Source organism: Impatiens glandulifera, chromosome 2 (genome assembly GCF_907164915.1).
Source record: "Impatiens glandulifera chromosome 2, dImpGla2.1, whole genome shotgun sequence".
Taxonomy (NCBI): domain Eukaryota; kingdom Viridiplantae; phylum Streptophyta; class Magnoliopsida; order Ericales; family Balsaminaceae; genus Impatiens; species Impatiens glandulifera.
Genome location: NC_061863.1, coordinates 23911345 through 23928519, shown reverse-complemented (window position 1 = coordinate 23928519; position 17175 = coordinate 23911345). Strand labels below are relative to the sequence as shown.

The 17175-nt window shown below is 34.5% G+C and overlaps 1 protein-coding gene across 1 annotated transcript; it reads right to left on the bottom strand.

The window, feature by feature from the left end:
• Positions 1-10874: 10874 nt before the first annotated feature.
• Positions 10875-11261, bottom strand: LOC124924510 (auxin-responsive protein SAUR68-like). Its single transcript, XM_047464538.1, has one exon. It carries the CDS (start codon positions 11259-11261, stop codon positions 10875-10877), a length of 387 nt encoding a protein of 128 aa, XP_047320494.1.
• Between the last annotated feature and the right edge of the window lie 5914 nt (positions 11262-17175).

The window sequence follows — 17175 nt, the reverse complement described above, 5'->3', positions numbered from 1 at the left end:
CATTCATGCAGGTGACTCTGAGCATATGATGACATAGGCGGTTTTCAGATTGATACACGTGTTTAACATCCGCCTCCGGTTGTCAGCATTGGATCAACAAAGCATCATTGCTTTCCTCCCATGCTTCTGATCGGATCCGATCTTCTTTTATTCGTTCAAGACACGTTTCTTCCGTCATGGTACGTCACTCTTGAGATTTGAATTTTCTGACTTTTGATCTGTACTTTCCGGTTTCTGTGTCTTGTGCATTATGATCCGGTTGGAGTGTAATCTTTTGTTCTTCGTTAACCGGTTGCTTTGAGAAGGTGAAGCCGGTTCCTGTGATCCTTTAACTTAATCACTTGAAGCCGGTTTCTTTGAAGTAGTAGCAACCGGTGTTTGATGCCTCAACCGGTTCCGGTTTGTTAAGTACCTACACATGAAGATTAGTCTCTGTTTAGTTTGTTTGGCCGGTTCAAAAATTAATCTACTTAATTTTTCTATCAAACCGTCCCATTTCCATCCTTTGAAGAATATGGATAGTTTTGGGGACATACCAATTATTTACGGGAGACATGAAGAAGTTAGATCACCGTCTATAAGAAAATGGGGCCAAGTAGCCTACTTCGCAAGTTCTTATTGATATTTGAAGACCTTGAATTTATCGACTTACCTTTGGAAGACGGTCACCTTTAAGAGATGTAATGTCAATGAGGGTCAAGTTCATTCCAGTATCAACAAATTCCTAATTAGTGAATCAATTTTTCGTGGTATTTTTAATATATTTCAAATGATCATGTCATGGAGTTATTCTGATCACCGACCAATCTTAATCGAACTTCGAGTGATGGTGAGAACATGTCGACCATTTTGATTCGAAAATAAATGGTTGATTAAAGAAAACTTTATATTGTGTGTGCAATCATAGTGGTTGAGCTAGACATCGGTTTATTCTCCGTCGAATAACCTCTTTCTGAATTTAAGGAATCTGCGTGAACTTCTCAAAAGTCGGTTCATGGGGAATCGTGATATATTATGTGCTAAATTCAATAATTTATGTAATGAAATTAATGTCATTGATGAGGCTGAGGAGATTCATGAGCTCTCCACATATGCGGTTAGTTATTGAATTCACATTATTAGTAATTTGCTTGCTATATGTAAGGAAGAAGAAATTAGAGCATGCCAACATAGTAGAGCTACATGGTGAAGAGTCGCGGATATAAACAATATTTTTCATGTGATCTTTAACGCTCAAACAAAAAATAATGTGATTAATTTGATCTCGATCGAAGAAAAGGTTAATGATAGTGAACGAAAAATCTCTACGGGTATTATCAAGCTCTATAAGGGTTTGTTCATGAGACATTTAAGGTTAGACCTAAATCAAATGGTATTAGTTTTGATTTAACTAGTACAATGTAAAAAGATATGTTGTAGGCTCGTTTTTCGACAAAGGAGGTTGAGGAGACGATTTATGGGTGAAAAAGTGATAAAGCACCGGAATGCGACGACTTTAATTTAGATTTTTTTTAAGAAGGCATGACCTTTCCTTAGGCCTATCAGTCTCGTTTCGTCTTTTTATAAGTTTGTTTCATAATATTTGGTCAATAGGTTGTGGAGGGTGTTAGAGACTATAATATCTAGTATTTAGACGACTTTCATCAAATATCGTCAAATATATGATGTGATATTAATAGTCAACGAGTGAATTGACTCAACTAATATATGAGGAAAAAATGTAATTTTGTCAAGCTAGACATCGAAAAAGATTATAATCACGAAAATTGAAAGTTGTTGTTATATGTCATGGAAAAAATGAGAATGAGTGTGAAATAAATTGTCTGGATTAGATTGTGACAATCGACAATTAAATTTTCTATCATTGTAAATGAGAGTTCTCAAGTATTTTTTGAGAGCTCTTGAGGGATTAGATAGGATGATCCACTCTTTCCTTTCTTGTTTGTCAATGTCATGGAAGTTGTTGGGTCAAATTATTTTGACTAAATGTTAAAGTAGTTTGACTATTAGAATTTTGATGATGAATGGATATAAAACTTAATCTATGCGTCTAATTGTCTTTGGTGCAGGTGTATCGAAATTGGACTTTATTAGACGTGGTCTTAATAAGGTTCATTAGACCGATTTGGCATTAGATGCGCAGAGTTAGACGTGCAGTCTAACTAGTGGAGTTAGACGTGCAGTCTAACTAGGGGAGTTAGACGTGCAGTCTAACACACGGAGTTAGACGTGCAGTCTAACACACAGAGTTAGACCCATGCGTCTAATAGACGTTTAGTTACATAGATGTGTGTAGTAAGGAAAACGTCTAACTACGTGCTTATTAGACTGATCAAGGACAGCTGTCCCATCTGATTTTCCCGCTCATACATTAAAACAGTCATCTCCTAATAACATGAAGACACGTGTCTTTCAAGTTAAGAGAGAATGACTAATATACCCTCAATATAATGATGACTCTTTGGAAAGGACGTCTAATATTAATTAAAGGGCATACCCCTAGGAAAAACGACGGTTATCCTATGTGACTTTTGGTAGTCTATATAAGGACAGTTGTGCATGAGATTGAAAACTTTTATCACTAAAGATTTCTAAGAACCCTAGATTTCTTTGATTTTCTCTCTCAATAACCCTCGTTCTTTGTTTGTATGTTCTTATTATTCTGAAAAAATGGGAAACAAGAGAATCACGCTCGGTCACTGTACTTTACAGGTGGATTTTCCTTCCGTTTACACATTCGATCAGCAAGAGGTGGTCGAAATATTTAGATCTCTCGAGTATTCCGGTTTGGGAAAGTATTTGGGAGGACCTTTCATCTTCCACGAGAAGGAAGTGAGGGAGTTCTTCAAGTCTGTAACAATGGTGGGTGATTCCATTGTAGCGACTGTAAATCGAACTGAAATCTCTTTCGACGAGGCGGTATATGCGGATTTCTTTCAACTTCCATCAGAAGGGCATACATTCAACCGACATCTGTCAGTGGTGGTGACAGAGGAAATGAAGACGGTCTTTTCTGTCGACGGATCGACGATTCGACTTAATGGGAGCAAGAAGGCTCTCAAACCACAGTTCATTTTGTTGAATGATGTAGTGGTGAAAGTGCTTCAGAGAAAGGTGGGGTCATTCAATCTCTACAGTCAATATCGGTTTGACTATATGTCTGCCATCTCGAAGGGGTTTCACGTCAACTGGGCCGTAACGCTGTTCCAGAACATCTGCTTTTCAATTAACTAGGAGAATAAGGAGAGCATTAACTTTGATGCTCAGATAAGTAGATTGCTGGAGCACTTGGGGGTTCCAATGGAGGATTCTGAACCAATCAACTCGACCAGGGTGTACACTGTCTTTACAGTCGGAAACACCCTAGTCAGAATGAAGAACAACAAAGAGTCTCTTTCCGGAGCCTCAAGTCAACAGATAGTAGGATGGTCTGCTACCCGATCTAAACATCCAACAACTTATGTCCTATCTACAGGAGCCAAACGAACCAAGACTGTGAATGAGTCTGAGGCTAGCTCTACCAGCCTTCAGAGCTCATTGAAGAAGGATTCTGGAATTGTCTACTCCAGAATTAGGCAAGGTCCAGTCGAACTTGCCACCACTCCTCTGTCTCCCCTGTCTCTGGCTGCCAGTCTGTTGCGGAGATCTTCAAGGACATCTGTTTCAAAAGGTGAAAAGTCAAAGGCGCCCCGTGTAACTAAATCGATGAAGGTTTCATCAAAGGTAACATCTCCTTCAACTCTTGCCGAAGTGCCTAAATTTAATGCTCCAGAAATGGAACAAGAAAAACTTGATGATATTCCTATTGAAGAATCTGTTGTAGGGCCTGCTGTTGAGTCAACTAGTCCAAATATTGAGAATTTTGAGAAGGTTATGTCTCATATTCGCCAATCTAATCCAGTAGCCGCCGGTGCTACAGAGTTCGTTCAACTAGAACAATGTGTAGTTCTTACCCTTGTTTCTAGTAGTATTGCTGAAAAGGCTCCCTCTTTTTCTATTAGAGAGCCTTCCGCCTCAAATCATATTTCAAAATATTCCATGGTAACCGGGAAGATCACTCGAGGCGAACTCCCTCCTGGACTCTTCAAGAAACCACTCGAGGCGCCTCTACCATTCCTGAGATTAATGCTGGTAATATCTATGAGAATATTCTCAATCCTCTTCATAGTAAGGGGAATTTGTACGAAAGATTTGAGAGAGCAGAAGAGGAGTTGGAAGAAGAAGAGCAAAATCAATCTGAAAATGAGTCTAAGAAGGATGAACCCGATCAATCCCTGCAGGTTCATACCCAATTTAACCCCATTCAGAGCATTGAAGCAGAATCGCAAGATAATTCATCAAATGAAGGATCTTCGGCTGACGGTACCAAGCTCCTGAAGTCGATGACATCTCTATTAACAATTCTTCAGAAAAATGTAGTAACTTTGGGATCGAATATGGTAAAGATCTTGAAGACCCAGAAAGAGGACAGAATAGAATTTGATGAACATGTCAAAATCCTTAAAGAGTTGGATAAGACATTGAAGAAGAATACGTATGAGGCTCATATCTCAAATTCAAATTTTTCCAAATTTGAAAAGCAGTTCTTCAATCGACAATCGAAAATGATGAGCCTTGAAAGACAAATCAATCTTCATAATCAAAGAAAGGTTATGGAAGCAATGGAATTGATTCAGAATCAGTATGTTGAAATTCAAGGCAGCATGAGAAGAACAGATGCTGAAAGACTAGAGTATGCTGACTCTATCGCAAGGAAATTTTAAGCTGAAGAAATTGCGAAATCTGATGCTGAGAAAGAACAGAATACCATCACTCAGGGCAATGCTGTTAGAGACAGAAGAGGTGACGATGTAGCAACCGGCACCAGATCCAAACGAAATCCAATCAATGATGAAAATCCAAGGCCAACAAAAAGAGGTGGAGGTCGCAGCGGTGGTGATCGCGGAGGCCGAAGTAGTGGTGGTGATCGTGGTGGCCGAAGTGTCGGAACTGGTCGTGGTGGTCGCCCTCTTCCTCCTTTTCGCAATCTGTTAACCGGTCAAGAGATGATAGGTGAAGGGATGAGCTATGAAGGAACTCGTTTCCCGATCGATCCTCGAGTGAAAAGGGAAGAACAATAATCTCCTTTCCTACTTTGTTAACTCTCACACTATGTTTCTTTAACTATGTTTTTGAATATTGGTTTTGGAAAGTGGTTGTGTAAGATAGATGAACAAGTTTTACTCTACATTTTATATGATGAATGCTTAACATGTCATCTATGCAGGGTTTCAATCTCATCATCAAAAAGGGGGAGTAGTTTGACTATTGGAATTTTGATGATGAATGGATATAAAACTTAATCTATGCGTCTAATTATCTTTGGTGCAGGTGTATCGAAATTAGACTTTATTAGACGTGGTCTTAATGAGGTTCATTAGACCGATTTGGCATTAGATGCGTGAAGTTAGACGTGCAGTCTAACTAGAAGAGTTAGACGTGCAGTCTAACTAGCGGAGTTAGACGTGCAGTCTAACTAGCAGAATTAGACGTGCAGTCAAACTAGCGGAGTTAGACGTGCAGTCTAACTAGCAGAGTTAGACGTGCAGTCTAACACACGGAGTTAGACGTGCAGTCTAACACACGGAGTTAGACGTGCAGTCTAACACGCGGAGTTAGACGTGCAGTCTAACACGCGGAGTTAGACGTGCAGTCTAACACGCGGAGTTAGACGTGCAGTCTAACACGCGGAGTTAGACGTGCAGTCTAACACACGGAGTTAGACGTGCAGTCTAACACACGGAGTTAGACGTGCAGTCTAACACACGGAGTTAGACGTGCAGTCTAATTAATTGAGTTAGACGTGCAGTCTAACACACGGAGTTAGACGTGAAGTCTAACACACGGAGTTAGACGTGGAGTCTAACACACGGAGTTAGACGTGCAGTCTAACTAGTTGAGTTAGACGTGCAGTTTAACACACGGAGTTAGACGTGCAGTCTAACTAGTTGAATTAGACGTGGAGTCTAATGGAAAGAGAGTTAGACGTGCAGTCTAACTAGTGGAGTTAGACGTGTAGTCTAACTAATTGAATTAGACGTGGAGTCTAATGGAAAGAGAAAGTTAGACGTGCAGTCTAACTCCTTCATATTAGTCTGTAGTGAACTGTAATTGGATGTGAAGTCTAATCCCATTGGACTAGGTGGTCTAATGGATCCTTTTATTAGACGGGGACGTCTGATTTCATTAGACGAGGTCGTCTAATTGAAATACGTCTAATGCCATGCTTAAGCAGTTGCTTGAATCTAGCACCCGCCTAACCACGTGCTCTAGCTGTACGCTACTTCTGCTCCACTTTCCAGTGGAGATTAGTATGACTGTCAGCTGCAACCAATCAACCAATGCCATGTAAGCAAATATCCTTCACACTACTTGTTTTGCAGGTACATCTCTGAATAATATTTGGCGCACTACCAGTTGTGTACGGCCACGATCCTTGTATTCAGAGTCTGTTGTGTACTATGGAGGCGTTCCAATGGAAGCTCGCCACGTGTCATTATGAAGATCTGACCGTTAGTTCATGCTCCTTATTTAAAGAATCTCAAGGACAACGGAGGAACTGTCAGAACTGCGAGACAATTAATCGATCTATTGATACACAGATTATTCTATCGAAACTGTTAGCTGCTTTCTTGCTTTACTGTGTATTAATCAAGAGAGAGTTAGAATCAAAGCATCATTTTAGCTGAGTGATATTCTTCATCATATTGTAAGTTGAACAGAGTCTGTTTTGTTCAATAGTGAACTATTCGTATAAACTGTATTTGATTCAAAGCATATTATAGCGAATCCTTCCGGTGGTTGGAAGAAGGGATGACGTAGGAGAGTTTGCTCCGAACATCCATAAACAAACTGTTGTGTTGTCTCTTTCTGTCATCTTTTTATTCTTGGTTCCCAGCTTTAAACCTAAGTAAACATTTCTGCGCCTGATTCTGTTTCAAGTGTTTATAAGGGTTTGCATAGAATAGAAAGTGATTTAAATCCTTAACAAGATTTCTATCAAACCGTTTTTCCTAAGCCTTCATCAATAGCCTTACCCCGCCTCTATTGATTAAGCTGATCCTATCAGAAGCCCTCTAAAAAATGATGGCATTCATAGAAAACTCGGGACTAATACGTAGAGTGAGTTATGAATGTATCATTTTGTCATATCACATTTTTTTCAAATGACGCACCCTACTTAATTTAGGTCACCTATAGAAATTTTAAACATGTTAAAGATATTTTATGATTATTTAGTACATGTTCTAGTCTTCGAGTTAATCTTAAGAAGGCATACAACTTTTTCTTAGATTATATTTCGAATATGAGAAGGATGAGATTGAAAAATGTTTTGGGATTCAGAATTATTGTTTTTCTATCAACCTAACTTGGTATGACATTGGATGCTAAATTACGACCCAAGATTTTTTGGGACCCGATTATCACAAAAATGGAGTATAAGCTATTAATATGCAAAAACAAAATAATATCGAAAGGGGGTCGATTAATTCTCATTAAGTGTTTGTCATATCTGACCTCATATATGATGTCATTCTCCCAAAGAGTGCAGCTATGAAAAATGAGAGAATAATGTGTAAATTCTATGGGGATCTTCTAATTCATCATTTTGTCATTTAGTTAATTTGAATAAGATTAAATATTTTAAAGATCATGGATGTCTAAATATTTGAGACCTTATTATCTTTAATAAGGCTCTTCTATCGAAATTGTGTATTAGATTTACAAGGGAGCCGAATAGTCTTTGGGTATTGATGATTAGATGTAAGTGTAGTAAAGATGGTCTAGATGGTTCATCAAAATGTTTAATTATCTAGCGGGTGCATTTGAAGGTGAATTTATTCTATATAGAAAAGTTTCCACGAGCATTCTAGATTCATTGTGTGGGATTAATCTTCGATCAGTTTTGAGACGAGATTTGGTGTAGTGATAAAAGTCTAACAGTAACATATCTTAAGATTTCTTTCATTATTATATGTTGAAATACTAAATTTAACGATATATTTGATGCTCAATTGAGTGATTTTGCTAGCCGAATTAGATATAGAAATAGATTAAACATTATTGGGAGTTTTTTTTTCATAATAGAGTTTTATTTTTGGTAAGATGTAAACAAGTGTCCTCGTGTAAAAAAGACGTTATGAGTTGACAAGACATTGATGGTTTCCATGTGGGACATTGCTACAATTTGTTCTCTAAGATGATTCCATATGATTTTTATATGGAGAAGATTTATGACTAAAAAATTCCATCCAATATCTCATTTTTGGATAAAGGGCTATTCACGATGAAATTTTTACGAATGATATGTGAATGAAAAAACGTTGTATTATGGTAAGTCGTTATCGTATGTGTCACGAGGATGTTGAATCGACAATTTAATTACTTTTGCATTGTCGATGGTGACTAGTATTTATAATGTTTTCTGAAGTATTATTGAGATTCGTGATTTCCGAGTCTTTAGGTAGTTTTCAGAAAATTTAGATTTACGCCACTGATATGACAAACTTATATTTTTGGGTAGTCTTTCCAATTATTTTCTAATGAACTATCTAGTTAGAGTGAAATCGTCGAACCTTCAATAATAATTGTAGTTATAAAATGCGTATCATTCATAATGTTATTATTATGACATTCTCGGAGATCATTCCGGAAAGCTAGTGAAATCGGCTTGGGAGTTAATCGTTCTTCTCGAGGAATTACGACTTCGATTAACGTGGTTGCATTTTATTTTTTTTATATCTTTTATATCATGCTTTTGTCATTTTTTAAGTTATTTTCTATCATTTTTATTATAAATTGATCATTTAAAAAATTGCAAATTATTAATTTAGTCCACTGGAAATTCATTTAGACTTAATTCTTAACAAATTAACAATTTTGTCTCAAACATTATATACACTTGAATTCTTAATTACCAATAAAAATAATTCAAAAATATTTTGTTTATATTCATCATTTTAGACACTTGACTCCTCTAAATTTATTATTTCTAAGTCATTAAGTTTATCAAAAAGCATACAAGATAAAACAAACAAAATATGCATACACTTCGTCCATCAGAAATGTACTTAAGGACAGTGGCCACCCTCAAGAATTTGCTGCTCCAAACCTTAATAATTTTTATTTTTACTCAGATGTACAAATTATTAACAGAGAAAAATGATAGTGAGAATTAAAAGAAAAAAAAGATAAAGATGAAGATGGAAAGGGAGAAAAGCTAGAGGGAAAGAAAGAGAAATATATATTTTTAAACTATAATATATTACTAATTGAGTTTGATTTTGATTGGACGAGGTTTTGATAGTTCAATTTAACCCTTTTCTTAATCTATCTATCTTCCTAATAATTTATATATTTTATCTTTTCTTATTTTACTAATTAATGTTTATTTTATTTTTATTTTTGTATAAATTAATTATTTGTAAAAAAAATAATGTTATTAAAATTTTAATAATACATATTATTATAATTAATTTTGTTTATTAAAATAATATTATATTAAAATTTTAATTTATTAATTTTAAATATTTTAATTAAAAATATATAATCTAATTATTTGAGTGACTTTTTTTTATTGACCTCCTATGGATTAAAGAAAATAGGATGGTCTTTCTGATTCTCAAGAATGAGAGGTAAGGGATGGTAAGAAGAGATATATTATTCGTCCTAGAGGGACTATAATTGAAGATAACATTAAATCTGGTACACAAGTTTTTATAAAGATGTGAAATGTCCTACTTTTGAATACGGTTTGAACTATTGATTTACGTAATTCAAAGTAAAGTGTTATTAATGACGGGGCGAAATTAAGAAATAACTCCTCACGTGCGAGAAATTATTAATGCTAAAAATGTAAAATTAAAAAAAAAAATGAGGTGAAATACACTATTAAAAAAAATTAAAAAAATATATTTTTATTTAAATAACTCTAATCCAATCCAAACTAAATCAAATCTGAAATACCTAATCCAAATTAGTATTTTGAATTTAGATCGGATTTCCGATTAGTCCGGTAAATGTACACCCTTATTATTCTCCCCTAAGATACACTTAAAATCAACTTATATAGTTTGTATTCAACTTGTTAATATCTCTGCCTACGTGCAGTTTGTTGGAATCCGCATATACACGGCTTGAACACCCATCAATGTCCACCAGGACCACTAACACCTTTATTAGGTTGCATTTTGAATTATAACTCAAGTTTTGTAATTCTTGTTCATGGAAACACATAAAATACCTTTTTCAGTTTCTCAATCTCATTTTATTGCACATCTTCAATTAGTAAATTCAAATATTTTGGGTCGTGTTCCTATTTTTTTTATTCTTCAATCAATGGCTTTAATTGTTTTACCCATTTGACCCAAATTTGATGTGTTGCCAACATTCATCAAATTTTAATTATTTGTTGAAGAACAATTCAACACAACTATTCTCTAAACCAATTGGGTAGACGAATATAGTAGTCATCAACCGCATCTTGAGAACAAAGTCATACAACATCTATATATATTGTCTTCACAAAAACTAACAAATTTGACTTGACCACTACATTATTATTTGAAAGATGTGTTTTTTACCTGCTTTTATCTTATCTTATCTTATCAATTTTCTCCTTTTTAAATAGTTCGAATCACTACCCTTTAGAGAATCTTTATGGCTCGCACAACAATGCTTCTCCGATATACATGTCATATATCTATATTCTATATTCAATTCAAACTCATTCCAAATAAGACAAGATTCATCATTCTGGGGTTCACATTATGTGATGATTTCTTTTGATAAACTAAACTTTCTTCCATTTACAAAATTGTTATAACAATACAAAATCAAAAGCTGCAGACGGTTTGATCATGTTGGACAAACAAAGAAGACGATAAACATAACCGACCGCAGGGCAACATTGACATCACGATCAGCCTCTCCTCTATATCTTCACCGGAGTTTGATATTTCTATCAAAGAAATAGCATATTCCATAAAATCACCATCAAAGGGAAGCACAATTGGACCATTCCCATATTTCCCATCCATTCCATATTCATCTTCAGCCATTCTAAAGATTTCCAACATGACAAGATTATTGAGATAGGCCAATGGAACCACAAACCGTTTTCCTTCGCTTGTGTAAACCGCAAAATGGCCTTTCTCAAAGCTTTTTGTGTCCGCAATTCGTTTCCTGCTTGTAACTGCCCATTCTCTCCACCTACTAACCATGTTCACGAGCTTGTTGGATGCAATCATGATTTTGGTGTTCGTTTAGAGACTTTAAAAAGGAAAAAGTTGTTTTGTACTTGCTGATGTGAAGGAAAGAAGGAAGAGAAATGACTTCTTATATATGAAGGAAAACAGAGAGATGTGGCTGCTAACTGATGTCTGGAATCCTTAGGCTGCAATTTAACGCCATGTGAAGGGTCAAGTGGGAGATGTGACATATTTGTAGTTCATTGGTTTGTTTTAGTTTGCAAGTGAAAGACAAGTGGTAAACATTCAATACTACCCAGATATTAATACTACTCAGCTATTAATTATATATATATATATAATATAATTTGAAGTCCAAACAATAAAAGTAAATTTAGTTGAGTTAACCCATGAATCAATTGAATATGAGGATGATTTTAGCTCAACAAATATACTACTACTTCATCTCATTTAGATGTTGATAGTTTGGGGAGATTTAACCATATGTCTTGTTAAAGGCTTTAATTTGTCTACAACTGGCATGTCACATGTACCACTTTTTCTTAGTAGATTGTACCAATTTTTCTTGTACCACTCGGTACAATATATTGTAATTATATATATATATATATATATATATATATATTTTGTATATTGTATTAAAAATTTTGGTATAAGATATAATCGTTATCGTACCGTTATTTTAATACTGTCGGTATAATACAAGTAATATACAAATTTTACAAAATATTGATCGTATATCGTGATTTCGATACGATATCGATATTATACCGTTCATACCAACCAATATTAACATTTAATTATATTTTAATTTAAAAATAAATAAATTTATATAATTAAATTAATATTAAATTTGTTCCAAAGGAAACAAATCAATTAAGATTAGAGAGAAATATAATATTTTTAGACTTCAGTTTCAAATATGTTCAAAAAATAAAATAAATTTATTAAAATTGGTTTATTTCAATTTTGATAAATTTATTAAGATTGGCTAATTCATTGATTCACGGTTTTATTTATCTTATGGTATTGTATACTGAATATACCGAAAATATCAATAATTTTTTCACTTCTAGTCCCGATATGTTTCATCATCATTCCTATTCCCCAAGATAATTCCACATTTTGATGGAAGACCCAACGTAAAAATTATGTTCTCGCAAAGCATAAGATGTACTCCGAGATGGCGGACAAATTGTCTATTGACACCATGTTGTGTGGTCTACCAATGTTGCAACAAGACATGGTTTCATTCTTTTGCTTACATACTAAGGGAGACTCATGATGACAGACAAAATCAGTGAATTTATCATTATCCCTAAAAACTTTGTGTATTATGTTTGATGAAAATGGAGATTATCTAAATATTCCGTCACAATCGAGATATGTAGGAGGTTGTCTAGAACTCAAAACTCTCGGTCGGATATGATTTAAAAAATTGTTGGCAAAGAAAGTAAAAAGAAACTTATTTGTAGTTTTCGCCAAAAATTATTTGGGAGTCTTTAATTCTAACTTGTTGGGACATATGTTACTCTACATTAATCTTAAAAGAATATTTTTTTTCCACCTTTTTATAAAAGGATTCTAAATCTCTTTTCTCAACAACAACAATAAAAAAATAAAAAAAATTAGACTAATCTAAATGTTTTCTTTTATAATTTTCTCAGTATTAATTAAGTAAATTTAAAAGGACAAAATATTAGGGTTTAATTGACAAGAAATTGTTTCACTAGGTCATATACTTGGTTTATCTAAAGGTCCGGGATTCACTAAATGTTATAAAATGTTAATTTTAGAGCTTGTATTATCAATATATATTTTTAATGTAGATCTTGTTGGGATTTTTTTTAAAGAATTGCAGAATTTAACATTTAAATTTTTATATATTTATAATTCATGCCTAGGTTGATCGTCACAAATTTCACTGTTTATAAATAATATTAACACATATAATATTCACTGTTTATAAAATTACGACTTTTTTTGTTAATCTTTTACGGTTACGAAGATGGCAGTGATCCTTTGTAACCCCCAAAATATCCCCTTGCATCAGTTTTCGTGAAGAGCTTGAGATTCGAGTAATTCAATCTCGGTTTGCGTGTTAAGAATTTTCTTTTAAAATAAAAAATATTTTTAAAAGATTTTATTCATTCCTGGTAGGTTTTGAAATTAATTAAAAATAATTAATTTCGTGGTTCAATTTTAAATAATCTTGGGAATTTCTCAAATTACAATTTAATTTAAAATATTTACTATTTTAAATTAACTACACATAATTAATTTAAAATAAAGTCGCCGAGTAATTTTTGAAAATCCATAAAACTTGGAAAGCGTATATAAACGTATTAATCATAATTTTCTATTAGTTCGTAATTTGGTGATACTTAGGAAATTACTTTCGCGTTTCATCGTTTATACCCGTTTTAAAAAACGGTCTGTACTTATAAAGTTGGATTTTGAAAATCGGTTGTATAACGTTTGAGTTTTAATCGATTAGTCTTCCGATCTTAGTCATTCTTCTATATTTTAACGTTATTTCAATATTGGAACAACGATATTTAAAATCCTGGTACCCGTTGGTGATGATTACTAGGGAGAAAATACCTAAACAATATCATTCATTTTTTAAAGGTATTAGGGTTTGGAAATAAACACCAAATGAGTCTTTGTTGAAATATTTTTGTGGAAATATCCCAAAAATATTTAAAATGCTTTTTCTAATTTTTTGGGATTTTTAGAAAATGATATGGAGTTAAAAAATTACAAAAATAATTTTGGATTTTGAAAAGAAGAACCAAACAGGCCTTAAGACCAGAGTCTTAAGCCTGGGTTCATTTTTATCGTTCGTGCTCAATAGACCCTCGGTCCGGGTCGAGGCTCGGGATCTTTGGTCTGGTTGTTGAAGTCCCTTAGTCTAGGTTCTAAGGACTCTCGGTTCTTGGTTGATCTTACCGGTCTAGGTGTATAAACCTTTCGGTCGTGGGTTAACATGGGGCTAAATTTTTTGGTCGAGGTGTATAAATCTCTCTGTTCTGGGCTAACTCTAGGTTAGGTCCATCAGTCCTAGGCTCGGGAGGTGTCGGTCCCAAGCTTGAGATTCTCGGTCCCAAGGTTACACCTTTCGGTCGTAAGGTTAGGGAGTATCGGTCCCAAGGTCGAACCTCTCGATCCCAGGTTGAATTTCTCAGTCCTAGGTGAAAATCATCGGTCAAATTTCTCGGTCCTAGCTCAAGAACATCGGTCGGACCTCTCAATCTTAGGCTAACAATCCTCTATCTTTAAGAACACCAAAGTGCAAATTTTTTAAATTCGTTTTTTTAACTTTGATTCTTTGATCTAATATCTTAGGTAACTTCAAAAAGCTCTCAGTTAATGTTGATCATCATAATAAGCAATATCAGGACAAGTGCAAATCATGGTGTACATTAAACTGTCGACAACAGACGAAGAAAGAAATCTGCTCATATTTTATTCCTCCTTCTCACTCTTAGGAAATTTATTAGAAGTGAGCTTGAATTGACCTACAAGTAGAGAACAAATTGTCTTGTCCTTACGCATGTTGAATATTTTAACAACTTTCTCGATGTAGTCTTTTTGAGATAACCAATGTTTCCCATTTTTTTTATTACGAGAAATATTCATGTCAAGTATCTTCTTCGCCGGTCCAAAATCTTTCATCGCAAAAGATTTGATCAATTCTCTCTTCAGCATATCAATCTTGGTAGTATCATGGCAGATGATTAACATGTCGTCAACATATAAAAGAAGAATAATGAAGTCATCTTTCGAGTAGTTTTTGACAAATACGCAGTGATCTGACGATGTATTATTGTACCCATGACTTATCATAAAATTATGAAACTTCTTGTACCATTGCCTTGGAGCTTCTTTAAAACCATACAAGCTCATTTTCAATTTTCACACAAGATGCTCTTTTGAAGTGACTTTGAATCCCTGTAGCTGCTCCATATAAATTTCTTCTTCCAAATAACCATGAAGAAATGCAGTTTTCACATTAAGTTGTTCAATTTCTAGGTTCAAGCATGTTGTTATACTAAAAACAACTCGGATTGAGGACATCTTCACAACCGTAGAGAATATATCTTCAAAATCAATACCTTTATTTTGACCAAACTCATTAACAACCAACTGAGCCTTGTATCTTGGTTGTGAATTTTTATTTTCGGTCTTAATCCTGTATATCTATTTTTCTTGAGATTCTTCATGCCTTGTGGTAACTTTACCAAGTCATAAGTGTGGTTCTCATGAAGTGATTGAATCTCCTCTTTCATAGCTTTCAACGATAACCTTTTCTCATCAATAGAAATTACCTCTTGGTAAGTTTCTAGCTCCCCTACATCTGTGAGCATCACATACACACCTAAATGGTATCTCGTTGAGGGACGACACTCTCTAACAGATTTTCTCAAAGAAGGTTCAATTGGTTCATCTTGAACTTCTTCATCAATATTTTTAGTTGGATCACTGATCGGTGGAATTTCATCATTAGTGATACCATCACTATCATTTGACACATCTCCCCCATGATTATAATGTGCTACATGTGTAAGAACTAGATCTATCTCAATAGAATCATCGCTTTTCTTCTAAGTTGTTTATATTTTATCAATATATGTTATGTTCTATTTTTTGATAAACGCAACATCTCGACTTTTAATGAGCTTTTTCCGAATTGGATCATAGAATCTAAAACTAGACTCATTCAACCCATAACTAGTGAATACACAATGTCTCGTTTTTATATCAAGTTTAGATCGTTCATCTTTACAAATATGAATAAAAGCCTTGCACCCAAACACATGTAGATTATCATAAGAAACTTCTTTTCCCGACCATATTTTTTTTGGAACCTCAAAATCTAATGGAATGCATGGTGTGTGATTCAAAACATGTACCACTGTATTCAAAGTCTCACCCCAAAAGTAATTTGGAAGATGTGATTGCGAAATCAAACATCTCACTCTTTCAACTAGTGTCCGGTTCATCTTCTCAACTAAACCATTTAATTGAGGTGTCTTCGGAGGTGTTTTTTGATGTCGAATTTCTTGCTTCCTGCATATTTACCAAAAGGACCACAATACTCAACATTATTATCCGTCCAAACATACATAAGTTTTGTGCCAGTCATCCTTTCCACAAAAGCATGAAACTGTTTGAAAACATCTAACACTTAATCTTTGGACTTTAAAGTATACACCCAATTCTTTCTTGAATGGTCGTTAGTAAAAGTAACAAAATATAAGGCACAATCAAGTATCTTTGTTTTCATAGGACCACACACGTAGAAATATACTGACTAAAGTAAACCTGGTTTTTGCGAGTGAGGAACATTTTTTAAGGCGACTCTAGTCTACTTCCCCTCCAAACAATGAGTACACTTCTTCAAAGAACCATTCTTCACTCCAGAGAAAAGGATTTTCTTAGCCAATATCATCAAGCCTTTTTCATTCATATGACTAAGTCTGTTGTGCCAAAGCTCAACGTTTTCTTCATCACCAACTGCATTGATTGAAGAATCGGAAATTGTTACCCGCATCATATAAAATGAGGAGCACTTTTCTCCATTTACTAATATCAATGAGCCTTTAGTAAGCTTTCATTTTCTGTCTCGTAAAGTATTGAAAAATCATTCATAATCGGGCTTCCCAGTGGAGATTATATTCATGTAGATGTTGGGGATGTGCTTCACATTCTTCATAACCAACGTGTTGTCATTTTCAAGTTGTAGGCACACGTTTCCAAAACCAATAACTTTTACAATGTCATCGTTACCATTCTAACACTTCCACAATCACTAGAAGTGTAGGATGTGAAGAAATCCCCTGCGATGTGACATGTATTGAAACACTGCTATCTATCACCAAGCTAGTCTCCTAACAAGCGAGATTAACATCATCGTCATACA

Bases quoted from the DNA above. Each gene is read 5' to 3' on its own strand.
- LOC124924510 (XM_047464538.1), bottom strand. From the start codon at position 11,261: ATGGTTAGTAGGTGGAGAGAATGGGCAGTTACAAGCAGGAAACGAATT.